The following is a 26709-nucleotide window of genomic DNA, read 5'->3' as shown; positions in this document are numbered from 1 at the left end:
CTTTCTTTCTTTCTTTCTTTCTTTCTTTCTTTCTTTCTTTCTTTCTTTCTTTCTTTCTTTCTTTCTCTCTTTCTCTCTTTCTTTCTTTCTTTTTTATTTGAGAGAGAGAATGAGAGAGAGAGCACATGAGAGGGGGGAGGGTCAGAGGGAGAAGCAGACTCCCTGCTGAGCAGAGAGCCCGATGTGGGACTCGATCCTGGGACTCCAGGATCATGACCTGAGCCGAAGGCAATTGCTTAACCAACTGAGCCACCCAGGCGCCCCCTCATGCTGTATTTTCAATGGAATTAAGTCTCCACCATCCAGGTTTAATTTCACATTCAATTTCAGTGATAGTAACTGACCTAAGCTTCTTGGCATGACACCTGGAAGTGCCAGTTAAATGATAGTAGAAGGGAACAAGTGGTTAAGTCTCGACTAAGGAATTATTGTAGGTAAGTGAATTTGATTTAAAGCTAAAAATACCGAGCACGCTATGCACTCTGTGTTGAGCAGGCTAAATCTGGTTCATGGACAGCCTACTGAGCATCCACACTTTCTTAAAGCAAAATTAAAAGATGAAGGGTGGAGAATAGTGGCCTTTAGAGGTTTCACAATTATTTTGAAAAAATCCTTTCATTAATGAGTTCATAATAAAGTCAAGTAATAACTCCTGAAAAATCTTAATTTCATGGGAATGTGTAAAGAATATTATACACTCATATATACAACATATTTATACAAAGCATCAAATGTATTTGCTAAAATTATATAACTGAGTTATAGAAGATAAGATTTTAATAAGCTTTTAAGGTAATTAAAGTTAATCCATAATATAGACGGTTAACTGAATAAATGAATATAAAGAAAATGTATACTAATGAATATGTACTAAGGAAGCCTTTATTTAGTGCTGAAAGATTTCATTCATTTCTTTTATCAACAAACACCCATTTATTTAGGACTCATTTATTCTGTCTTGTCCTAAAAAAGATACCCCAAAAGGGTAGAAGACAGTCCTAGATTAAATTCTATGCAGGATGGCCTAAAGACTATGGAAAACAGTTAAAGAACAATTCTAGGAGAGTATTTAATTGTGTGATTCTGATTTTGTGTAAAAATAGTGAAGAATTAAGTATATTGGAAAGACTTTATAGGGGTAATAATAGCGACTTTTATAGAGAGTTTAATATATAATGTGGGCAGCTAAACATTTAAGCAACTCCATTTCAAATTATAAAACCTATGTTATGTGCAAATCATTTTTAAATCACCATATTCAGATATCGTGAAGATTTATTGGTACTCATAGTTAGCACCTTCTTCAGTTCTGCCTTGCTTCTCTGAATGGTTACATTCAAGTGATAAAACTGTGACAAAAATCACACATAGCCACTTTATTCTCTTTTGCCATGGCCATAATTCCTTAGTTGATTTTATATAAAAAAAAGCAATCTTGTATCCCCAAGTGAGCATATAGTAATAATGACATTCTCATTCCTGCATGAATAATGACTGAGCCAGGCACTGTTATAAGCAGTGAGAAGATCAGAGGTGAACAAAACAGAGAACTTGCCCTCAGAGGGTCCAGGCGAGAGTGGGGGAAACAGACATGAAACAAGTAAGTGCCTTGAAGAACAGGATAAAGGGACAGGCTTACCTGCTGTGCATTGGGAGGTCAAGGAAAACCTCTTGGAGGAACTAAAAACCAAAGGCGTAGGAGGAAGCAGCCATTTGAGGAGTCAGGAATGAGTGGTCCAGGCAGAGGAAGTAGCAGATAGCCCTAAGATCAAAGAGCTGGTTGGAACTGGAGGAGGCATGTGTGGTTGGAATGCAGTGGGCAGGAGTGGGGTGTGACTTGAAAAGAAGTTAGAGAGATGGTCAGTGACAGAGCATGCAAGAGGTGTTCTTTCTTAGGACAATGGAAAGCTGTTGAGCAGAGTGGTGGCTTATCCCATTTACATTTTATGACGATCATTTTGGTAATTGTGTGGCGAGTGGCTTGGAGTGGAAGAATTAGGAAGGTGCAGCACTGGTCCTTGTGATATGTGAAGGTGGCTTGGATTAGGCCAGCTACCTGGGACAGAGGGGCATAGTGGCTATATTAGAGATACAGTTACTGAGGCGAAATGAACAGAACTTCCTATGAATTAGATGTGGGAAGTGAGAGATGCCTTGCAGATTTCTGGCTTGAGCATCTGTATGGTTCTGCTGGTTTTGAGTGTCTTGGTTGGTTGTTTATTAAATCCACGGGGAACAGTAGTTTGCGTACTTACTAATCTTCTGTGAATGATTTACTTTTAGAGAATTTAAAGATATGAACAATAAATATTCTGTAAGAAACTCATTACTGAGATTGTTAGCACATTCACAAGAGTAGGATAAGCAGCTTTTAGAGCTCACCCTTTAGCTTATCTTCACCTTAAAGAGCATTAGACACAATGATGAGGAAGTTCTTTCTGGCCTTGTGTAGTATAAAATTTCACCAGTGTTATTTTTATTTATTTTGTTGTTGTATCTCATTTGCATTTCATCCTTACAATAATATATTAACTGAACAATGGTTTTTAAAATGGGTTGCTATTTTCACTGTCTTAGAGATGAAGGAATTTAAGATTAAAAATGGCAGAAACCAAGTCAGGATTAGAATTGAGCTAATCCATAGTATTTCTGCAATTCACTTTGTAAATTTTATCCAAAGTGTACAGTGAATGATAATGCTATCAGGTCACCCATCTCAAGGTTAAGTTTAAATAAGACTCCAGGAAGGAAATATTTTGACCTCCAACTTAAGTTTCCTGGATTGGAGACACTTTTAAATATCGTTGTTATAATGTATTCATGTTCAACGACTTAATCATAGGGTATCCTTTGAAAAAGAAATAACATTTTTTCCTATGGTCTTTATTGATTAAGTTTGAATTCTTTTCCACAAAATAATAAACAATGATTTAAAAATGAGCATCGATTGAACATAATATTCTAAGACAGTAAGCGTCTGCCTGAAAGACAAATGACATATTGGCCTGATCCACTGATGGCATTCTTGGATGAGAAGTAAAAATGGGATATCAGTAGAGTGATATGATGCTGATTTATGGTCCTAGAGAGACCTTTTTTGGGGGAGTGGAGAAAGATGCATAATAAGGAAAGAATAAAAGAGACATAATCAATATGAAATTTAGTCATTTGAGATTAGCAGATGTGGTCTACCAATCTGATTCTGAAAAGATTCATTTGTTTTATTAATTTTATATGGCATTATTTTCATTAATGGAAATAATAGAAAAAATAGAAGTTTCTGCCAATGTAATTATTTATTAGAGTATTTTACATCTACTGAATATAGGTTGATTTTTTTTAAAAAAGATTTCATTTTCAGCTGTTTAAAGAAAACCTTTACTGTGTAAATAAATATAGATATATGTGAATAAAAAACTTAGCTTTACTTACTTTTAAAGTCTTATTTCAAGTAGCACAGATGTGTGGATAACCAATAATAACATAACATTTTCCGTGGGCTAGGTACTGTGCCTAGTGCTTTAGACACACCCTTTTAAACATCTCATCACAGCTCTACGTGATGTATTTATTCTCATTTCACAGTTGAGAAGATCCAGACTTAAAAAATTCAGTGTTTGACTATGAATATTTTGTTGGGAGCTTTCTAGGAAGCATGAAATTACGTAACTTATTTGTACAGTTCACCAAGAAAAAGAGAAACCGTCTTAACTAAAAGAATTAAAGAGCATAAACAGAAGATACAAATTGCTTTTTTCTTTGATTTGCAGCTCAAAAGTAAAAGTACTTGTCTTCCTCACTGTAGGTGATGTTTTCTGAGTTAAATTAAAAGTTACATCCTGAGAAAAGCAAATGGATTTTGTGAAAGCAACACATTTATACATAATAAACAGAACATGGTGTTCCAGACACCCTACAGGTCCTAAAAAGTGCACAGTATAGTAGTCTGTTGACAGACTAAACATTTAGGGACACTGTAATGTAAAGGAAGAAAATGACGTAATGCCTATAATGTAAGCTAATGGAAAGCAACCATCAGGGTTAGAATTGACTTTATGAGGAGGTTTTATAGGCTAAGAAACATAAAATTATATAACATTTTGTCTAGTTCACTTAAAAAGAAAGAGAGAGGCAGGATTAAGCAAAGGAATTAGGGAACATGAACAGATGATACAAATTACTCGTTCTGCTGCAGTTTATAGTTCAAAAATAAAAGTACATTGACCCATACACATTTTGAAAATAATGTTTATGTTGTGTCTTTTTATCTGTTTGCGCTTAAGGATAAAATGGATTAACATCATTGATTATTTTACAGTAATTAAATTCAATGGAAACATTTACTGAGTATACAGTTTTTCTGGACATATATAAAATGTTACAGTAGCTAATATTCCTAATAAACCTAAAAATACTGCCTTTCAATAAATTCTCTTGGAGACCAGTGTTCTCACATGAGTTTCTTAGTCATTCATTTGTTATTTTTACCTTGCTTACCATAAAAAATGAACTAGAACTTTTGAAATTCTTAGTTAGGAAATACTTTATTTCTGTGATAGTGGGACCACTGTTAATACTTGAATATTGTTTCTGATTTAAGGTATTTGAGTGATATTTAGGATCATTTATAGATATTTTTATTTACAATCGTTGCAAAAGTGTAAAACCTAGAAAATATTTATATACTATACTGTCATACATATCTGTAATGTTTGATTAAAACTTTATGGATTAACTAACTTTTGGCAGTGGTGAACTAATATCCTAGAAATTTCTCAAATTAGAACATCTAGAAGCTCTAGATAAAGTACAGCAAGCATTCTTTTAAATGTTTAGTAAAGATTATAAGCGAGGAAGGCTTATTCAGGGCTCAAAAACAAAGCAGTCAGTTCCACTTCTATTTAGGGCGTGGAAAGGAGCAAGGAAACATTACCCTTGTCCTAATAACAATAGCTTAGTCACAGAATCCATAGAAAGCTGAATTCAGAAAAGCAACGGCCCCTCTGAGGAAAGATGGGACACAGGAACACTGACTTTTGACAGAGTATAGGAAGAAGAACTGGCCACCACAGAAGGTTGTTAGAAAACAATCAGCCAAAATTGTGACAAGTTTTTAAAGGTTGATTGTGGGCTAGCTTATCAGTTTAGAATAACTTGGAGCTCCAGACACAAGGAACTTTGCACCCGCTAGCAAGCTCCTTTCCACAGGCCTCCTTGCCTTGCAGGACAGGAGACTGGAGAGACTCTCCCTTGCTGATGCAGGTTTACTGCTGCTTGGGGATGGGAACATAACACGGCCCATTTCCTCAGACTGTTCTGCATGGACATATAGGAAATTTCAGCAGAGAGATGGAAGCTATAAAATGATCAACTGAAAATGCTAGAAATAAAAAGGGTGATATCAGAGATGAAGCAGTCCTTCAATGGGCTTATCAGCAGTTTGGACACAGATGGGGAAAGAATCAGTGAACTTGAAGGTAGAAATTATCCAGACTGAAACACAAAGGTAGAACAGAGGGAAAAAATAGGAGAGAGCATCAAATGGCTTTCAGACAATGTCAAGTGATCTAATATATGTGCAATTGGAGTCTCAGAATTAGAAAAGAGAGAACAAGGAAGAACTATTTGAAGAAATAATGGCCAAGACTTTTCTGAAGTTAATGAACAACAACCCAAAGATCCAAAAGCCCAGAGGATCTGAAGCTGGATAAACACAGACACACAGACACACAGACACACACACACACACACACCCCTAGGTATATCATGATCAAACTGCTGACTATAAAAAAAAAAAGAGAGACAATCTTGGGAGCAGCCAGAGATGAAAGAAACATTACAAACAGAGGAACAAACATGACAGTAAAGCAGACTTCTGGTCAGAAATAATGCAGATTAGAGGACAGTGGAATGTTAGAAGTACTAAAAGCAAGAAAAAAAAAAATGGCAACGAGAAATCTGCACCCAGTGGAAATATCTTTCAAGGATGAAAGCAAAATTCTATTTTCTTTAGACAAATATAAATTGAAAGGATTCTTTGTACCACACTTATTCTATAAGAAATGCTAAGGGAGGTTTTTTTAGGCAGAAGTAATGTGATAAGAGATGGACATTGAATTTACATGATGAAATAAAGAGCACCAGAAATGGTAAAAATTTGGATAAGTGTAAATGAAGTAACAATTCTACACAAATTCTTCAGAAAATAAAGGAAGTAAGAATAAGTCATCCTATGAGGTCGACATTACCCTGATACCCAAATGAGACATAGACTTTATAAAACCAAGAAACTATAGATACATATCCCTCATGAGCTTACATGCAAACATCTGAAAAAAAACAGCAAATCAAATTCAGCAACATAAAAAAAGGATAATACATCATGACCAGTTGGAGTTTATCTCAGGAATTTAGAGTTGGTTGAAAATTCAAAAACGAATTGATGTGAGTTATCCTATCAACAAACTAAAAAAAGGAAAAAGAAAAAAATACATCACCATTCAGTTATCTCAGTAGATTTAGGAAAAGCATTTGACAAAAATCTAACAGTCATTCCTGAAAAACAAAACAAAATCAAGAAACTAGGGATAGAGAGGGGCTTCCTCTGAAAAATGTATAGGTGTAACATTATACTTAAAGGTGAAGGACTGAATGCTTTCCCCTAAGATCAGGAATAAGCCAAGAGTGTCCACTCTTACCACCTTGTTCAACATTATACTGGACATTTTAGCCAATGTAGTATGGCAACAATTAATAAAAGGCACTCACATTGCAGAGGAAGAAGTAATTATGATCTTTTTTTTAAGTAACATTATTATCTATGATGGAATCTACAAAAGAAAAATACTAGAACTACTAAATGAGTATAGAAAGGTTGGAGGATACAAGATCAATATACAAATCAATTGTATTTCTACACTAGCAACAAACAACTGCACATTGAAGTTTTTTCTTAAACTATGACAGTAGCATTAAAGTACGTAATACCTGGGGATCAATCTGATAAATGATAGGTAAAACCTGTATACTGAAGACTGTGGAACATTGCTGAGAGAAATAATGTATGAAGTAAGTGAATGGAAACCCCATGTTCATGGATCAGAAGACTCCATATTGTTAAGATGTCAGTTCTTCCCACATCAATCTACATATTTAATGTAAAATAATAAAAATTCCAGTAGGTTAGGTTTTTGTTTTTATTTATTTGTTTTTGGTAGGAAATGACAAGCTAATTCTAAGATTCATATGAAAACACACAAGACCAGAAATAGCCAAAACAACTTGGAAAAAAAGAAGCAAAGCTGGAGGACTTTTGCTGACTGATTTTGAGACATAATATATACCGACAGCAGTTAAGACTATCTGATAATTATATATATAAAGATAAACCAGTGGGACACATACAGAGGAAAAATAAATCCCACATATACATTGCCAGTGGATTTCGGTACAGGAGCAAAGACAGTTCAGTGTAGAGTATAATCTTTTTAACAAATGGCACTGGGTTAATTGGGGGAAAAGTCCATACCTCACACCATGTACAAAAATTTAACTCAAAATAGATTGTAAACCTAACTGTTAAACACTAAAATTGTAAAAACTTCTAGAAGAAAACAAAATCTTTGTGACCTTGGGTCAGTCAGAGGTTTCTTACATATGACACTAAAAACATGATCCATAGAAGAAAAAATTGATACATTTGACCTCATGAAAATTTTAAACTTCAGCTCTTCAGAAGACATTGTTAAGAGAATGAAAAGAGAAGACCTAGAATGGGAGAAAATACTCAGGGATCACATATCTGATAAAGGATATGTGTTCGGAATACACAAACAACTCTCCAAACTCAAGAATAAGGGGGAAAACCCTGAATTTTAAAATATGGGCAAAAAATTTGAACAGATACTTCACCAAAGAAGATTTATGGATGGCCAGTATACGTAAGAAAAGGTGCTCAGTCTCATTAGTCATTAGATACATGCAAATGTATTTGAATATTTGTTAGAATATTTGCATTAAAAAACCCTGACCGTTATCTTTTCAGGTATTTTTCTAATATGCTTCTGCCTAATCCTCTCTCTGCTCTTCTATGACTTGAATTTCGCATATATTAGACCTTTTCTTGGTATCTTCTATGTCTTTTACCTTCTTTTCCATTCTTTTTGTGACTTTGAGTGATTTAACCTGACCCATAGTTCAGTTCACCAGTTCATTTATGTCTAGTCTGATTTTGATTATTATTCTTTTCTGGTCTAGAATTTCTAATCAGCTCTTTTAGAAATCTGCCACGTCCCCTTGAACCACATGTGTGTCAGATAACACTAGTACCCAGAGCGCTTTTTAGTGCATTTCTGTTTTCTGCTTCTGCTGGTTCCCATTCATACTATCTTATCTCTTCATGTGTCTGCATATTATTGATTGTGTGTTTGATCTTGTATTTGATAAATTGCTTGTAGAAATAGGTTGAGCTCTAGGGTGACATCTTCCTCTAGAAAGGAATATGTTTTCTTCTGGGAGCTACTTACCTGCACTAACAATAAAGTCTCAGTTAATCCAGTGTCAGGCATTGGATGGTTTGAAGCTGAGCTGCTCATCCAGCAAATGCCAGTCTGCTTTAGGATCATCTTTATCCTATCCCAGAGGGCCTATCCCACTGCGGCCTCCACAAGACTCAAAAAAGTCACTTAAGCTCTTAGCCTCTCAGGAGCCCTTTCTAGAATTAGCAAGTGACCCCAGAGGAAAAACAGGCCCCAAATTACATGCTTACCTTTCTGGAATGCCATTTTCTCTTAGATCTTGGATGGGTAATTATTCCAGTGATAGGTAATCTAGTATGGGTAATTTTTTAGTTTTCGATGGGTAGCCTTGTTAGTTTCCATATGCCTTTATGCAGATGAATTTTATATTTTGTTGTTTTTCGTTAATTATTGTCATCAGGAGAGCTGATTAAAATGATCTAGTCTGTCATTACGAAGTTCCCTTTCCTTTTATTTTATTCTTCTTGGTTTAATCTTGGAATGATATTAACCCAAAATGTTTCTGTTCGTATACCTGCATATAACCTTCCACCACGGCCTGCCATCACCCTTACCCCCACACAAAACGATTGTTTTCTAGGGATGTGTTAAGAATAATCTTGCACTTTAAATATTCTGCCAAAACATTTGTGTAGGATCTCTTTTTAAACTTTGAGTTCTTCAATCCCCTTATTTTGTTGGGGTGAAATTATGTTAACAGTAGCAGATCCACTTTCTGTTTTCTGTGTAGGCAATCTCATCTACACCCAAGTCTTTATATATCATCTATATAAGTTGCATCTATTCTATATAAATTCTCTTATTTACAGCAACCTTTCAGAGCAACAGATCTGTATATGTTAATTTTCTTTTTTTTTTTTTTTAAGATTTTATTTATTTATTTGACAGAGAAAGAGACAGCGAGAGAGGGAACACAAGCAGAGGAAGTGGGAGAGGGAGAAGCAGGCTTCCCGTGGAGCAGGGAGCCCAATGCGGGGCTTGATCCCAGGACCCTGGGATCATGACCTGAGCCGAAGGCAGATGCTTAACGACTGAGTCACCCAGGCTCCCCTGTATATGCTAATTTTCTGTCTGTAATCTCTACTTGGATGCCTCAAAGGGCTCTCAGAGTTAACAAGTCCAGACCTCAGTTTCTGCCATTTCCCCTCACCACCTGGGGTTCCTCCCGTGTCCCCTGTCCTAATGTGTAATACTGTTATCCCCCTGGTTTTCAAGGCAGAATTTTGGGAGTCATCCTTGATACCATTTCTTCTTTTACTATTCGCTTAAGCAGTCCTGTTTATGTTATGTCTTCAGTATTCTGTCGAATCCACCCACCTCTCTCCAGCCACACCAGCTCTGCCCTCGTCCAAGCTACTATGAGGGTTTGCTCGGATGAGGGTGATAGCTTTGCAAGTGATCCCTGCCCACCATCTCCCTCCCATTCCACCCTACCGTACTACTTTCTGACTCATTTTCATCTTAAGAGTCAGCATGCTATTTCAAAGCATTTAAGACTATAATTTGAGTATTCTCTTGCTGAATGCATCCAAGGCCCTACATAATTGGGACTCTTTCTGCTTTATCAGCCTCAGCCCCTCCTCTCACTCTGTGCTCTAGGCACACCGATCTTTCAGTTTCAGAATCTGCCATGCTCCTTCTTACTTCTCAGTGCCAGGAGCACTTGCTTTCTTACTCTACTTGCCTTCCTTACCTCTCTTTATCCCAACTTTTGTCTAATTATCTCTTTCTTTTCTTACAAGTCAGTTGTCACTTCTCACTGATCCCCTCTCAGAAGAGATCAGGTCACCTGTTAGATGTTCTTATACCATCTGTGCTTCTCATCCTTAGCTTTTATCACAGTTTTAACACTGCTAGCCCTGCTCATTGCTAAGTCTCCAGCACCTGGCTCAGTGCCTTGAATATCACTCAATATTTGTTGAATGTTTGAATGTATAGAAGCAAGAGGAGTCCCTCAAAGGTAGGGGCACAATGTTTGACTTTTCTCCAGTTTCCCAGAATACTTCGTGTGATGCTTAATAAATAGTTGTGAATGAAATTAAAATTATATTATCAGAATTAGATCTTCATTGGGCTACTAAGAGAAAGATTAGAAGGGACTAGATTAGGATAGACTGACAAGAAAGAAAGCCCTATTTCCATTTGCTTATAGACATTTGCCACTTTCCAATGCTGCTTCCCCCCTCCAAAAAAACAGCGTATGCTTTAATCAAAATATATTTGACTGATGAAATATGGCCTCAGTGGATTGTTTGTTATGGTTACTGACAGCACTATATCCAGCAAATAGATATTTCTTTGATAAGCGCATCTTTTCTTTGCAGTGTTATATAGCTCTTCTTTAAAAAAATATTTTATTTATTTATTCGAGAGAGAGAGAGAACACCCAAGCAGCGGGGAGGAGCAGAGGGTGGGAGAAGCAGACTCCTCACCTAGCAGGGAGCCCAACGTGGTGCTCAATCCCAGGACTCCAGGACCATGACCCGAGCTGAAGGCAGACGCTTAACTAACTGAGCCACCCAGGGGCCCTCTATAGCTCTTTATTTACATTCTAGGCCTAAATTGTGAGAGTACATGATTCTAATTTATGATATGTAAAAATGACTTGGCAGAGTAGCCCAATTAGAAGTTGAGTTTCAAAACCACTGTCGTGAAATGTATTTCTTTGTTTGGTGTTGTCATGATTTTGCATGGAAGGATACTTGATCACACATCTACAATAGTGATGCGAGAGTTACTCTTGGCATTGGTATTTCCTTTATGGAAAGAGATCTTTGGGGTATTGTTATGTGTACCTCCTCATGAACCTTGCTAATCACTGAAACACAGATTTAAAGAAGGGTAAAACACATCCATCTTAGTCCTGTTCCTGTCTCCACTTTATTTTCCCATTTTTCCTCTCAGATTCTGACTTTCAGGGTTCTCAGCTAGTTTTCCCCACCCTTTATTTTAGTGTAGAGCATGGCAGCCAGTGATAGGGGGAAAAAAAGAGGTATAGTGAATTGTTAAAGGTATCTGAGTTGGCATGTTCCAATTATTCATATTTAACTCAGTTTTACAGTCATATAAATATTATCATTTCATAGTGAAAAGAGCTGTTTACCATTATTGTTAGTCACTAAAAGTTCTCACAAGTATGGCCCTCAAAACCCCAGATATTTCATATGTCCCAAGTCTTCAATGTTTTAATTTTTAGATTCCTATTTATTTAGTTTCAAAGCAATCAATGATATTCTGTCTAAAAATATACAAAGATACTTTGTAATGTTAGGGCTCCTTTACCTTTAGCCAGCACCATTTGTGGTAAATATATTTACCAGTTTAATTTAGTTAAGTTTAGTTCCCAAATGTGTGAATCCAAAATATTTGTTCTTTTGGAATACGCCAGTGATTTATTTAATGTTTCTCTATGTCGTGTATTGTAAAGAGAAATATCTTCCTGATGTATACAATGTGGGCTTTTTGGAGACGGAGCAGTTGCCCTCTAGGCAAGGACTGTATTACGCTGTTTTACAAAACGCTCTCTTGTACTACTCACACTGACTACAGAATGAATTTAAACAGAGAAGTGTCTAGGACATTTTCCTTCCTCGAGTGGGAATAGTTTTTTAAATTTGGAGATGTACCATGTACTCATTTATCAAATGTCTCATTTCATTTTTGAGGAGTTCAGGTTGGAATGCCAGCCATACAATAGAATGTAAGAGGGGCAAACCGACATTAAGGCATGCACTTAAGCAATAGAGGAATTTCCTTTTCAGTGTCTCCCAAGGTCCATGAGGATGCACACTTATTTACCCAGAGAGTATGGATCTCACTATGTTTGTCCAGAGGGTGTGACTCTGTGGAGGAGAACACTTACTGGTAAGTGTCAAACTCTTATTGTATTATATTTCAGAAAAATATGTTTAGAAATCGATTTTTAGCAGTGATAAAATCTCTTAGTCTGTGCTGGTTTCTTAACAGCGGACAGTCCCAGATGTTGAAGTCAGCACAACAAGAGAAAAACCCAAATCCTGATAAGACTTGAGGATTTTTCGAAAATTAAATGCAAAATAGTTGGGGCAAATGTTGCTGCGGGAGTCAAGACTAAGTAATGCAGTAAGAAGATCTGAAGTTGGAGAGCTTCTCATGTTCTTCTTTTGCATAAAGTTTGCATATGTACAAAACCCGAGACTCTAATGGCTTTCAGAGGGGGCAGAATTACATCTCTTGGAACTTAAAACCGCAGACTCCGTGACCCGGAATGTACGTTGTGGCCCTCACAATATAGTTTAATATTTCCCTGCAAAATACTTTCTGTTTCTAAATAAAGGCTGTGTTTTCTGAGACCTGTAAGCGATGTATACTGGCCACATCAAATTTTTTAAGAGTGTTTTCCAAATCCGGAATGGTTAGTGTGGAACAGATGTTTGTTTTGGAAACAATAAAGCAGGGAGATATGATTGTGCCATATGATTTCAGAGACCAGTCGCTGCTTTTGCTTTACGCCTATCATTCCTTCTCTTTTTCTTTCAGCCAACAACTCTTGAGATATGTAATTGGCTATTGGTTGAAAAACCTTGTAAAATAATATTTGTGTGTGTGATATGAAAGTCTGAATGTGTGGTAGGTTTCCTGGGAAGTAACCATGCTGATTAAACATTTGCCACAGCAAAGCCACTGCCAGATCTCCCGCACTATCCCCTGAAGGCTTGGGATTGATTTAAGCCAGGCCTTAATAAACAACGAATGGAAGTGCAGAATCCACGAAGAATTTCAGTACTTAGCTTTGGCATCAGGCGACAAAGGTTAAGTCTTAAGAGTTGCCAATCGCTAGCTCGCTGGCCTTCAGCAGAACATTGACAGCTCCGAGTCTGCTTCTTCTGCTATAAAATGACTTGTCATGTCCCGGAACGATGACTGGCCGTGGTCCTACCATATGCATCAAGAAGTCTGAGTACTTGGTGTGCATCCTGGTTTGCAGAGATGCACTGGGGGAGAAGACAGCAGGGATGTGGAAAACGTATGTGAAGGGAGAGAGCGTCAAGAGTAGAAGGTTTAGGTCAAAGGGTAAGAGTCATCTGGCAGTTACTTACTGAATGCCTGTTGTGTGCGAGGAGGTGGGGTGCAGCTATGAGCACAACAGCCAGAAACTCTTGCAGTCCTGAAGCTCGTGGTTAGGGGTGGGAGATGGACCATAAGCATGTGAGCATGTCGGATGGTGGAGATAATACATCTGTAATATAAAGGAGGTGGTGAGAGCTGGAGTGGGGGAGTGGCTTTCATTATAAAATCAGGTCTTCGGGGAGGAGCTCCTTGGAAAGGTGATACTTGAATAAAGGCTTGGGAGAGATCAGGGAGCCAGTCATGTGGAAATCTGGGAAAAGTGGGAAGTGGGAACAGATGTGGGAAGTCATTGCATGGACTGACTTTTATTTTGAGTGTGATGGAAAGCCCTTGGAGAGTGTTGAGCTGAAAAGTGCCATGATCCGACTTATTTTTTGTAAGAATCTCTCTGGCTACTGTATAGAGACTAGACAGTAGAGGGGGGCAGTAATGGCAGCAGGGACTAGTTAACAGGTTACTGGGATAATTCAGGCTGAAGATGGTGGTGGCTTGGATCAGGGTGGTAGTGGTGGAGATGGCAAGTGGTCAGATTTGGATCAGGATTGGCCGGCTATCCGTGGTGAGTGAGGGACTGAGAGGAGCTAAGGACTGGCCTCAGAGTTTTTAGATTGGCGACCAGAAGGTCAGGGCTGTCATTCACTGTTTACCAAGGTGAAGATTGGAGGAGAAGCAGGTTTTTGGGGAGAGATCAGTTCAGGTGTGGACAAGATAAGATTCCTATTAGCCTCGTGTAGAGGAGACCGGTGGATAGCTAGTGGTCATTATTTAAATGCCCAGTTTACACTAGTTGCTAAGTCATGAAAACTCTGCTTAAATATTTAAATCTCTGAGCAGATGGTACTACAATTCATATTTTATAGATTAGGAAATAATACAGAGAGATTAATTTTCTTTTTTTTTTTTTTTAAAGATTTTATTTATTTATTTGACAGAGGCAGAGATAGCGAGAGCAGGAACACAAGCAGCGGGAGGGGGAGAGGGAGAAGCAGGCTTCCCCCCCGAGGAGGGAGCCCCATGCGGGACTCGATCCCAGGACCCTGGGATCATGACCTGAGCCGAAGGCAGTCGCTTAACCAACTGAGCCACCCAGGCGCCCCGAGATTAATTTTCTTAAGGTCACAGATATGAAACTTTGTTTTATGGCCACAAGTTCCACGTTGTTCTACCAACTTTATTATGTTAGTTATAAAATAGGCATTCAAGGGCAATTCCTGTAATTGACATAACTGATTAAGCAAAGGAATACTTTTAGCTACCTTTACGTTCACACACACACACACACACACACACTTTCTCTTCTAGAGAAGTAATATCTTTGATGAGGTTTATATGAAAGTTTTTTTTTTTTTTTTACTTTTTGATGTGTTGAAAACTAATATCTCATGTAGATTTTTAACTTTGAATATATGTTAAATTTTTTTAAATGGTGAATGGAGATGGCTATGAATATAATTAATTTTTAGAAACATTCTTATATTTAAAAAACTTCTTTTAAGAACAGTTTACTGCATGGTAAATTTATGTACTCGTCAGTGGTTTCCAGGGGAAAATACATTTGTACAATCTTAAGTGTATTCCTTTTTTATAGTAAAATGCGTAATGTTTATTTTTTGAAGCAGAAATACAAGTAACGAAAACACATGTGATTGTCTGACCTTTGATATTATTGTTCTAGGTCTGATGGCAAACTGTACAATACAAATAGCAAAATTAGAAATTGAGAGCTATCAAAAATCCCTATTCTATTATTTAGAGGTTTATCTATATTTATAATTTGCATTTTAAAAAGCAGTGGAATCTTATTTTGTAAATGCCTAAGACATTTAAATTTTTTGTGGTGTAATGAGTTAAACAAGAAGGAGCAGATTAATAGAGTTTTCTTAATGTAATAAGAGGAAGTACATACCCTTAAAGGTCATATAGAGTTATTTTGTGGAATATAACTATGTTTGGTTTCTCTGACCTTGGATTTTTAAAACTTAGAGTTTCTGATCTCTCATCTCTGTAATAGCAAACTCTTTCTGATTACGCAGGAAGTCCTGCATGTTGCAGGAGTGGAAATGCAGTTAACAGCTGCGGTGTCATTCTTGACCATTCTGCAGGAAGAATCGGTGTCAATTCATACGTATGCCCACTCCTTCCTCCAGGTCATTCTGCTACATCTGGAGCACCGGGATGCAGGTTAGCAGCCTGGCATGCTTCATTCTGTACCTGTTTATTGTGTCTTGGATGTGGCCATGATGTTTTTGGAATCTTGTTAGCGTGACGAGGATAACTGGTCATTAGCGTGACTGAAAACAGCCATGGCTCTTTCCTTACAAAACCCTCCAAGTTCAGTGTCCTTGAAAGCTGAAGACCCATTAATTCATCTTATGATCTATACTTTCTTCTTAGAATTTTTGAATTTTACAATATTTATGTGTATAGTATTATCATACAGCAAAAAAATACACAATTTGGCTGAAAGATATCCCCCCCATATTATTTTTAAAGATATAAATGTTTTCTAGATGTTGGCCAAGGCAAAAAAAAAAAAAAAAAAAAAGAGGAACTTCTTCAAATAGTAATAAAAATAATCATCCCATTTTATCATTAAATATTGTTGTAACTTAATGGCTGAGTTGAAACTAAATCTGTGAGACATTTAATTTGGTGTGTTTTTTCTGTGTTAATCAGGTGTCAGCAATGCCTGGCTGGAGACTCTTCTGTCTGTGATAGAAGTATTGCCCAAAGAAACCCTAAAACATGAGGTAATACTTTTTTTTTTTGTAAATACTAATAAGTAAGTCATTCTAAGGTTTTCTGGTTTTGTTTTTGATAAAAAGTGGTATTTAAAAAGAAAAATAAGGTTATTTCCCACTCTGAAAGCAACACATGTTCATTATGGAAAATATGAGTGATACAGAAAATAGTAGGAAGAAAAATCATGGTTCTGGATGTAGCCAAAATCTGAAAAATCATTTCAGATTTTTCCCTATACGTGTTTTTTTCTTTTTAGTAATCACGGTGAATTTCTATATGGTTATTTTTCACTTAGCATTATTTTCTTATGTTATTTTAAACTCATTGGTAGTAGGTACAAAATATTTTACTTGTTAAACATTTAAGCCTGCTTTCAGTATTTTATTATTAAAAGAAGGCATTAGTGAGCACCTCTGTAGAGCTTTTTAAGTTTCAGAAAATTTTCTTAACTGTAGCTTCCAAAAAAGTGGAATTAGGTCAGAGGGCATTCGTATTCTTAAGACTCTTACTAGCAATATGTGGAAATGCCTGTTTCCCTGGACTTTACTCAGCATTAGCATTCCAATTTCATTCATTCATTCATTCATTCATTCATTCATTCATTCATTTATTTATTTATTTCTAAGGATTTTTTTATTCATTTGAGAGAGAGTGAGAACATGAGCAAGGGGGAGGGTAAAAGGAGGGTCAGAGGGAGAGGGTTTGAGGGAGAGAGAGAAGCAGGCTCCCCACTGAGTAGGGAGCCCGACACAGGGCTCCATCCCACACCCCTGGGATCATGACCTGAGCCAAAGGCAGACGCTTAACTGACTGAGCCACCCAGGCGCCCCTATAGTGTTCCAATTTAGTTTGATGGGCCAAAAAATGGAAATATATTTTAATTGGAATTTTTTTTATTATTATGCTGTTGAACATTTTTTTCATATATTTATATCAATTCTGTTCTTTTGGAATTGTCTGATCATATCCTTTGGTCACTGTTTATATGTGCTGTTTATCAAGGTTGCAAATCTTTTGTTTGTTGCAGGTAATTTTACTAATTTCCTGTTTGCTTTTAAGTTTTTTTTTTTTTTTTTTAAGATTTTATTTATTTGACAGAGAGAGAGATAGCGAGAGCAGGAATACAAGTGGGAGGAGTGGGAGAGGGAGAAGCAGGCTTCCCGCGGAGCGGGGAGCCCGATGCGGAGCTCGATCCCAGGACCCTGGGATCATGACCTGAGCCGAAGGCAGACTCTTAATGACTGAGCCACCCAGGCGCCCCTGCTTTTAAGTTTTTAACACTGTTCAATATACCCATCTCTAAAAATTTTAGTAAATTAAAATGAGAGAATGAGAAAATTAGAAAGGAAATTTATTCTCTAATGAAATGATTTTCATTCTTTGAACAACATCCCTATATTCTTTTCAAATATGTCATGGTTTAAAAAGTAGTTACCTGTCAATGAAATTCCTCTGTATATTTCATGAAGTGTTTTTGTCCTTCTTTGCCCTCATACAGTTTGTGGTCCTATCTCAACGTCAAAATACGTGGTTGAAAATGGGAAGATTTACTCAGTTATGAGGATGTTTGTAAACTTAATGCCGAACATCTAGATGATTACACATATTTAAACATTGAACTTAATATTCACGTCTGTTATTGATACTTTTTGAAGAGTGCTATATAGTGGAATGCAGTTTTTACTCTAGAATGCCATGTATTATTTTATGTGATTTTTAAGATTTTAAATACACAGTTTATTTTATTTTACATCTTCGAGTTTCATATGGTATTTATCATTATGTATTCAGCATTTCTGGCTACTTTGTTGAGAGGAAAAAACCAGCTGACTTTTTATTAGAGCTATGGAGTTTTAGAACTTGGAGGATTCTTAGTATGACATATTCTGATATCCATCTTAAGTAGATGAGCCACCTTGGGACCAGAAATAGCAAGATTACTTGGACAAATTAAAGAGCGGGGGCCAGAATCGGGATCTGATCTTCATAGTTCTTTACAGTCTGTCATGCTGTTGCGTTTTTGAGTGCCCAGCATGTACATAATACAATATCAGAATTGCATTCAAATTACAGAATTACTTAATAGAATCTATTTGAAGCTATATTGTTTTGCATCCCTTTAGGATAAATATGAAAATTTTATATGGAATAAAAATAAATTTCAGACTAGGTGGTAATCTGCTTTTTTTTCTTTTGAAAATGTACATTTCACAATGATACTTTATGTGCATACGGATCACTGCAGAATTCACCGTAAGCTTTAATTCAGTTTTTATGTGCCTGATTGGTTTTTAATTATGTAATTTATCATCATGTTTACCTTAGTAAGCCAGAAGGCAAACAAGGTGATTCAGGTTATGAGCACCTCACATTATAATTCAGGTTCCTTAAAAACACTTGGGACCCTAAAATATTCCTTGAGGAAAATAGCCAACATTAGTGGCAAGAATATATAACACTTTGTGAATTTGTTCTCTAAATCTTTTCTCTTTAGATTTTGAACCCACTTGTTTCCAAGGCACAACTTTCCCAAACAGTCCAGTCTCGTTTAGTTAGTTGTAAAATTTTAGGAAAATTGACCAACAAATTTGATGCCCATACGTGAGTATTTATATATAATTTTTGTCTACTTTATTCAATTGAATTGATTTAAAATGTATGATTAACATTTAAAATGTTAATCATATGATTAACAATTATATTAGACTTATTCCATACTGCATACAAGCTTAGCTGTTTTAACTTTATAGAATTCTTGGAAGTCTACTTATTCAGATGCATTTCTTCTCATCTCATGGCATTTCAAAATCAATATGATTAGCTTTTTTTCTATTTCTCATCTTAGTCTTCTCTGTCACACACCTAGTGTAGTTTTGAGTATAAAATGTATTATTCTATAGACTTCAAAAACTGTCAAACCTGACCTAAAGATAGACTTTCTGATTTCTTCCATTATTGTTATGAATTCTTTATTTTGAATAATTTATCTTATTTTGGGGTTTTATGGAGAATGTTTATAATTTGTATGCTACTCTCTGCCCAGATGATAAATACCAAGTGGAAAGAATGAAATGTTGTATAATATGATGCAAGAGTAAAATATAAAATAAAAGAATATTTTGGTCGATGGGCGTTAAACATTCCATTTGCCTGTAGCCTTTCATCTTAGCTAAGATGTTTAACTGTCAATCCAAAATTAACCATTACTTTAAAAAGATCCAGGCATATATATAATTTACAAATAACAAAAGATAACATCCAAATGTAATGATATATGTGAAAATACCACATAAACTATAAAGCTTTCTATTAAAGTATGTTTGTTATTAAGCTAAGATTTTGATAATAACTTTGAAAATTTTAATTATTCTAAAACACCCATTTGCATGTTCCTTTCCTTCCCTTCTAAGCATTAAAAGAGAAGTACTTCCTCTGGTAAAATCACTCTGTCAAGATGTAGAATATGAAGTTCGGTCTTGTATGTGTCGGCAATTAGAAAACATAGCTCAGGGCATTGGGTAAGTATACTTTCAATTCCTTATGTCATATTCTTAGTTCTGGATTGTCAGATATTCATATCCTGTTCCTGTGTTCCATGAAAGCATGGTGTTGAAAGGCTAAGCTTTATATGATCTTTAAAAATGATTGTAACATGTATCATATGATCTCACTGATATGAGGAATTCTTAATCGCAGGAAACAAACTGAGGGTTGCTGGAGTGGGGGGTGGGGTGGGAGGGATGGGGGTGACTGGGTGATAGACACTGGGGAGGGTATGTGCTCTGGTAAGCGCTGTGAATTGTGCAAGACTGTTGAATCTCAGATCTGTACCTCTGAAACAAATAATGCAATATATGTTAAGAAAAAAAAAAAAGAAGAAGAAGAAGGTAGCGGGAGGGGAAGAATGAAGCGGGGGAAATCGGAGGGGTAGATGAACCATGAGAGACGATGGACTCTGAAAAACAAACAGGGTTCTCGAGGGGAGGGGGGTGGGAGGATGGGTTAGCCTGGGGGTGGGTATTGAGGAGGGCACATTCTGCATGGAGCACTGGGTGTTATGCACAAACAATGAATCATGGAACACTTCATCTAAAATTAATGATGTAATGTATGGGGATTAACATAAGAATAAAAATAAATAAATATGGATTAGAAAGGTTCCTATAAGATCTCAAGAAAAAAAATAAAATAAAAATGATTGTAACAACAAGTACCTCCTGATGTGTCTGGATTAAGAGACATTAAAGTGAAGATGCTTAGCATTCATCTCATGCTAATTTCTTTCTTACCTTCAGTTGGTTGTTAGCATCCCAGATTCAGGAAGGGAAAATGTCCCGATAGAAACCATGCTTGGACTATTGCACTAGCATTTCTTTGGACTAGCAGCCTACTATTGGGTCATCTCAGATGGGATTACTCAGTTGAAGTCTTTATTTCCTTTACACTCTACATTTCCACTGTCTGCTTTGTTGCTCTTCTTGCCTTTTGGATGTGTGAAGCTTGGGAAGGAGACACATAAGGCAGTTAGTCTCTTCTCCATAAAAACTGATCTCATGTCAAGGTATATTAAAGGAAGTTTTAGATTATCTAAGAACCATCTTGGGAAACAGTTTTGTTTTTTGTTTTTTTTTTAAGGATCCTAAATAGATACAAAAAAACATTGGGACCTCTCATTTTTAGTAGAAGTTGCACTGTTTTCATCTGGTTCTTTGTTTCACAAGCAAGGACAATCAGGTTGTTGCTATTTGCGCAATTGTTTTTTTTTTTAAAGATTTTATTCATTTGAGAGAGAGAATGAGAGAGAGAGAGCACATGAGAGGGGGGAGGGTCAGAGGGAGAAGCAGACCCCCTGCTGAGCAGGGAGCCCGATATGGGACTCGATCCCGGGACTCTAGGATCATGACCTGAGCCGAAGGCAGTCGCTTAACCAACTGAGCCACCCAGGCGCCCGCGCAATTGTTAATAAAAAAAATTGGGGACCAGTATTTAAGGCTTTAGGATGACTTCAGAGTCACACAGATTCAGGTCCTCTGTCCTGTCCACGTGCTGAGTTGGATTTAAGTGTTGTGTTGGAAGCTTAACATTTCAACAGAGTAATCATTTCTCTAATTTTTATTTTAGACCCAGCTTCTTTCTGATAGATCTTCTAAGGCTAGGCTGACTCTGGATCATTGTGGACCATAAATAATTCAGTCTTGCCCACTTCTGTGTTCCTTAACCAGGATCAGAACCTATCAGGAGAATATACCATTGTCTTTTTGTATTCCATTTTTTGTCATCTGACATTTTGCCACTGTTAAAAACAGCCTAGTCAATTGGGTGCCTGGGTGACTTAGTCAAGTGTCCGACTCTTGATTTTGACTCAGGTCATGATCTCAGAGCCCTGAGATGAGCCTCACGTCAGGCTCCATGCTCAGTGGAGAGTCTGCTTGGGTTTCTTCTGTCCTTCTGCCCCTCCTCCAGCTCATGCTATCTTTCTCTAAAATAAATAAATAAAATCTTTAAAACCAAAAAACCAACACCCCCCCCCCAAAAAAACCCCATCCTGGTCAAGTGTGTTCCAATTAGTCTTCTGAAAACTAATATCGGATTATTGTTTAAGGCTTAATTTACAAAAGCAAAACTAGAATCTACCTAGCTTGTTAATGTAGAATTCATATAATAAACTAATTTGCCTGATTAAATGCATATTCATTTAATTTTGAATTCTCGCATACTATTAGCATCCCAGATTCAGGAAGGGAAAATGTCATAGGACTTTCATGGTATGATGGCTGAATACTACTAAGATCTGATTCATATTCTTTATTCTCCCTTTGATAAAAGATAAAACTAAAGAGAGGTACACTGTTTTTTTCTTTTGGCATTGGAAATCAGGACTATTGATAAGATCTGATGACCACCAACAGGAAATACCTACACTCAAGGCTAGAAGAATCCCTGAGATGGGTGAAAGGAGGTGGGAACAGACATTTCAGAGATTGCTACTGATTTAAGAGAGAGGCTGCCCACTACTGCACTGGGAGTTGTGTTCTAAGGCACTTGGGTATGAGAAGTGCTGGGAAGAGGCCCGAGAAGCATACAGACTTGGGTTTATAATTTTGTATTTGCTGTGGCTGGCAAGGGAACAATTACTGACCACTTTAGTTTAATCAGAAATGAGCATTAGAGATTGTTATTCATTAATAAGATAATCAGGAAACAAAATTAAGAGATTCTTGTCAAGCTAGCATGTGCATATGAAGTAAAGGCTACACATCACTAGAAAGCTAACTGTGGATTATGCACCAGCTTAGGGTCAAAGAGGACAGTTAGAATAATCAGATTCATAATGAATAGTATAATGAAGAGGTCATGCACATTTATTTGTAGGAAAACAAGGAATAGACCTTTCTTTGTACAGGGATGACTAAAGAGAAAAAAAGAAACAAATGTGGGACCTCCAAAAAGATCCTTCAGTGTTAGAGGGGAAGAACATAGACAGCACTCAGATCGGAAAGGAAGAACATACTTTTGAAGAAGTTGATCAAACTTCTAATTCTGGTGATATGGCAAATAAGATAACCTGAAAAAGCCCCCTTATGAATTTCTGATAAAATTCAACATCCATTCATGATAAAAACTTTCAGGAAGCTAGGGGTGGAGTGGATTTCCCTAATCTGATACAGGGCATGTATGAAAAACCTACAGCTAACGTCATAGTTAATGGTAGGTATTGAATGTTTTTCTCTTAAGGTAAGAACTAGTCAAGGATAGTTTTTAGCACTTCTGTCTCACACTGTACTAGAGGTTCTAGCTATTGAAATAAGGCAAGAAAACAAAAACTTTCTAAAAAGGTCTAAAGATCTGAAAGGAAGAAGTAAAATGATTTCTACTTGTAGATGATATTACCATTTACATAGAAAATCCTCAGTAATTTACAAAACAATTATTAGAACTAACAAATGGATTTAAGGGTATTTCAGGATACATACAAAAATATAAATCAATGGAACAGAAGAGAGTCCAGAAATAGACCCACATATATGTGGCCAGTTGACTTTCAGCAGAGTGCCAAAGTAGTTCAAGGAAGAAAATCTTTTCAAAATACAGTACTGGGATAACTGGATACTCATGAGAGAAAACAGTGAACATTGATTCTCACCTCATACCCTACATAAAGACTAATTTGAAATTTATCACATTTCTGAATATAATCAAATCAACAGCCTTCCAATCTGACATGATATAATATTGCTGATTTGGCATTTACTTAAAAGTTAAACATCTTCTGTATGACCTAGTCATTCTACTTTGAATTATTTACCCAAGACAAGTAAGAATATATGCCCATAACAAGAATTATATTATATATACATGTTTAGCAGCTTTATTTCTAATAACCCAAACTGGAACAATCCAAATGTCTACCTATAGGTGAAGGGAAAAATAAAATGTGGTACATCCATACAGTGAAAATACTATTTAGCAAGAAAAAGGAACATAGTGCTGATACATGCAATACGACATCATGGATACATCTCACAATCAGTATGTTAAGGGAAATAAACCGGATGCAAAAGTATAAATACCATATGACAGATACAAACTATAGTGACGAAAAGCAGATCCATGATTGCCTTAGTCAGAGGTAGATTGTAGAATTTGGATATAATGGGTTTGATTGATGGTTGGTTTTTGTCCTTTGCCCATGATTTTTGTCTTTTGTCAGACTGCAAGGTCATTGATGAAGGGGAGTCATGTAGGGGAGGGCTAAACAAGAACACTAGAAGCACCTTCCATCTTCTTAACAAAGAGATGGAAATGATTGGGTCCCCAGTATTTCTTTAAGCCTAGGCTTCTTAAAACAGGCCAGTGGAAAAGGCACAAACAAATGAGAAGTTTCCTTGAATTGCTGTTGCTGTCCTGGCCCACCATGGAGCTCAGGATCATCTTCCTCAGTATTTAGCTTGAGCAAACAAGCTACCATCAGATGACACAGACTCATGGCCAGCATCTGGGTAGATTTGTATCACACAGCCACCCCAGAATTCCGGGTTGGCTGCCTGGGCAAGCCTGCTTGTTTCATTCTTCTTGTTATCCTTCGCCCTGTATTTTACACATCTCCCCTCTGACATCATGGAAGGGTTAGGCTGTAATTGCCAGTATCTTGGCTGATGAAACTAGACCCCTACACAAATTACAGGATCAGGCTGTCCCCAGAGTTTTGTTCCGAATACTTAAATGCCAGAAGAGTTTTTAGCAGGAAGGATAATGACCTAGAATTCTGCCCTAGCTGGGGTGGAGTTTATATATAAAGTCAAGAAAAAGATATTCTCATAAATATACTAGCACAGACAGTGTACCACCCACATCTGCTTCCTGAAAAAGTTACTCAGCTATAATTCAGTTTGTTTAGCAGAACTAATAAGAGAGAATATTTGCATCTTAGTGTGGGTCTGCCATGATGCCTTATTTCCACTTAACTTTTATAATGTGACAAATGGGCAAAGAAAACAAATACATACTTCATAAAGAAGGAATACAGGTGTCTAATAAACAGACTCAACCTCATTGTTCAAGCTCATTAGTTGTAGGAGATGTATTCATTTAATGAATATATATTGAGCACCTACCACAAGCACTGGATTACATATGGGGGATGTAATAATGAAAAAGAGTCCTATCTCCAGGTGCTTAGAATTTGGTAACAGATGCAGTCAGGTAGACAATTATTGAATAATATGTGATATTTACAAAAACAATAGTGAAATGCTACTTTTGCCAATGAAATTGGAAAAGTTAATGATAAATCTTTAGTATTAGCAAAAGCACAGGGAACTTCTTCACGTACTATAGGGAGAAGCATAAACCTACAGGCCTTTTGAGTTCTACAGTATAGGAAAAAAATTTTGCTTATCTTTTACCTATATTATCAGATTTGAGAGATGAGTCTAAGGAACTAGTTTATATTAAAATTTATGAATAATAGAAGTATATGCTTAGATAATATTTACTATGTGTGAGGTATTGTTCTAAGCACTTCACATGTATGAACTTAATATCCTCACAAACGTCTCTTGGATGGATAGTATTGTTGTTCCTTTTTTACAGATGGGGAAGCTGAAGTCCAAAGAGGAATGTTATATAATATGAACAGGATAGAAGTCTGGAAGGCCATACATTATCAGAAAATTTCCAAGTTTCTCTAAGTAGAGGGTTATAGGTTATTTTAATTTATTTTTATACTTCTTTAATTTTTTAAAATTTTGATAACGAACATATAAAAGTGCTATTTTAATACACAGTGCAGTAGTTTTTAGTGGCTTTAACATAGTTGGAGATGAGAAATCCCCATCTGTGCTGGTAGGTTGAAATTGAAATGTCCCTATTAAGCACTGATGAAATACGGATTTGATTTATTCTCTTTGCTTTTTCAACATTAAGAAATCGTTGTACAGCCATTAAAGACCTCTTGCTTCTGATTATCTTTATTTCTGATGCCCAGATAATTAAGTTGGGATTGCATTGTATAGTATACTACTTCGGGGGAGAAAATCTGTTGAAAGATTGAATGGAAACAACTTTTGACTGTAAATAGGGATGAAATCTTTATCTTAAACTATTGTTTTTCATTCTTAATAAATTCAAGGTTTTCAGTGGTTCTGAGGAAGATTTGTATGAGATAAATTTTTATGACCTTGGGCCAGAATAGATTCTCTCCTCTTTTCCTCCTCTACCTCCCCTGTCTACTTCCTATGTTTGATGAATGTTTGTGAGCTACTGGTAATGTTAACATCTATGCCTGTGATCTAGATTCATTTCCTTTTTTTTTTCTTTCTCTTAGCTTTATGCTAAAGAAATGGATGTTGGTGGGGCGCCTGGGTGGCTCAGTTGGTTAAGCGACTGCCTTTGGCTCAGGTCATGATCCTGGAGTCCCGGGATTGAATCCCACATCGGGCTCCCTGCTCGGCAGGGAGTCTGCTTCTCCCTCTGACCCTCCCCCTCTCATGTGCTCTCTCTCTCTCAAATAAATAAATAAAATCTTAAAAAAAAAAAAAGAAATGGGTGTTGGTGATTTGCTTGGCAATTTACTCAAAAATACTCAAAATTACTCAAAATACTCACGAGTATTTTATATATGAAGAATTAAGTACTATTCAGAAAAAAATTTTATTGAGGTATAATTGGCATATAACATTATATTAGTTTCATGTGTACAACATAGTGATTTGATATTTGTATACACTGCAAATGATTATCATAGTAAGTCTAGTTACCACCTGTCACCTTACATAGTTACAGAATATTTTTTCTTATGATGAGGACTTTTAAGATTTGG

At 36.5% G+C, this 26709-nt stretch overlaps 1 protein-coding gene across 1 annotated transcript in view; it reads left to right on the top strand.

The window, feature by feature from the left end:
• The window catches only part of PPP4R4 (protein phosphatase 4 regulatory subunit 4), a 103169-nt gene that overhangs the window by 33636 nt on the left and 42824 nt on the right, over positions 1 to 26709 (top strand). The window contains exons 4-7 of the mRNA XM_034992381.1: positions 15680 to 15827; positions 16323 to 16396; positions 18883 to 18989; positions 19799 to 19906. Coding sequence (XP_034848272.1) covers positions 15680 to 15827; positions 16323 to 16396; positions 18883 to 18989; positions 19799 to 19906 — 437 coding nt within the window. The remainder of the gene's footprint in view (positions 1 to 15679; positions 15828 to 16322; positions 16397 to 18882; positions 18990 to 19798; positions 19907 to 26709) is intronic.

This window comes from Mirounga leonina, unplaced genomic scaffold, assembly GCF_011800145.1.
Source record: "Mirounga leonina isolate KUSES-001 unplaced genomic scaffold, KU_Mleo_1.0 Mir_82, whole genome shotgun sequence".
Taxonomy (NCBI): domain Eukaryota; kingdom Metazoa; phylum Chordata; class Mammalia; order Carnivora; family Phocidae; genus Mirounga; species Mirounga leonina.
Note: the sequence above shows the minus strand (reverse complement) of the source record. Positions and strands in the feature narration are given on the sequence as shown.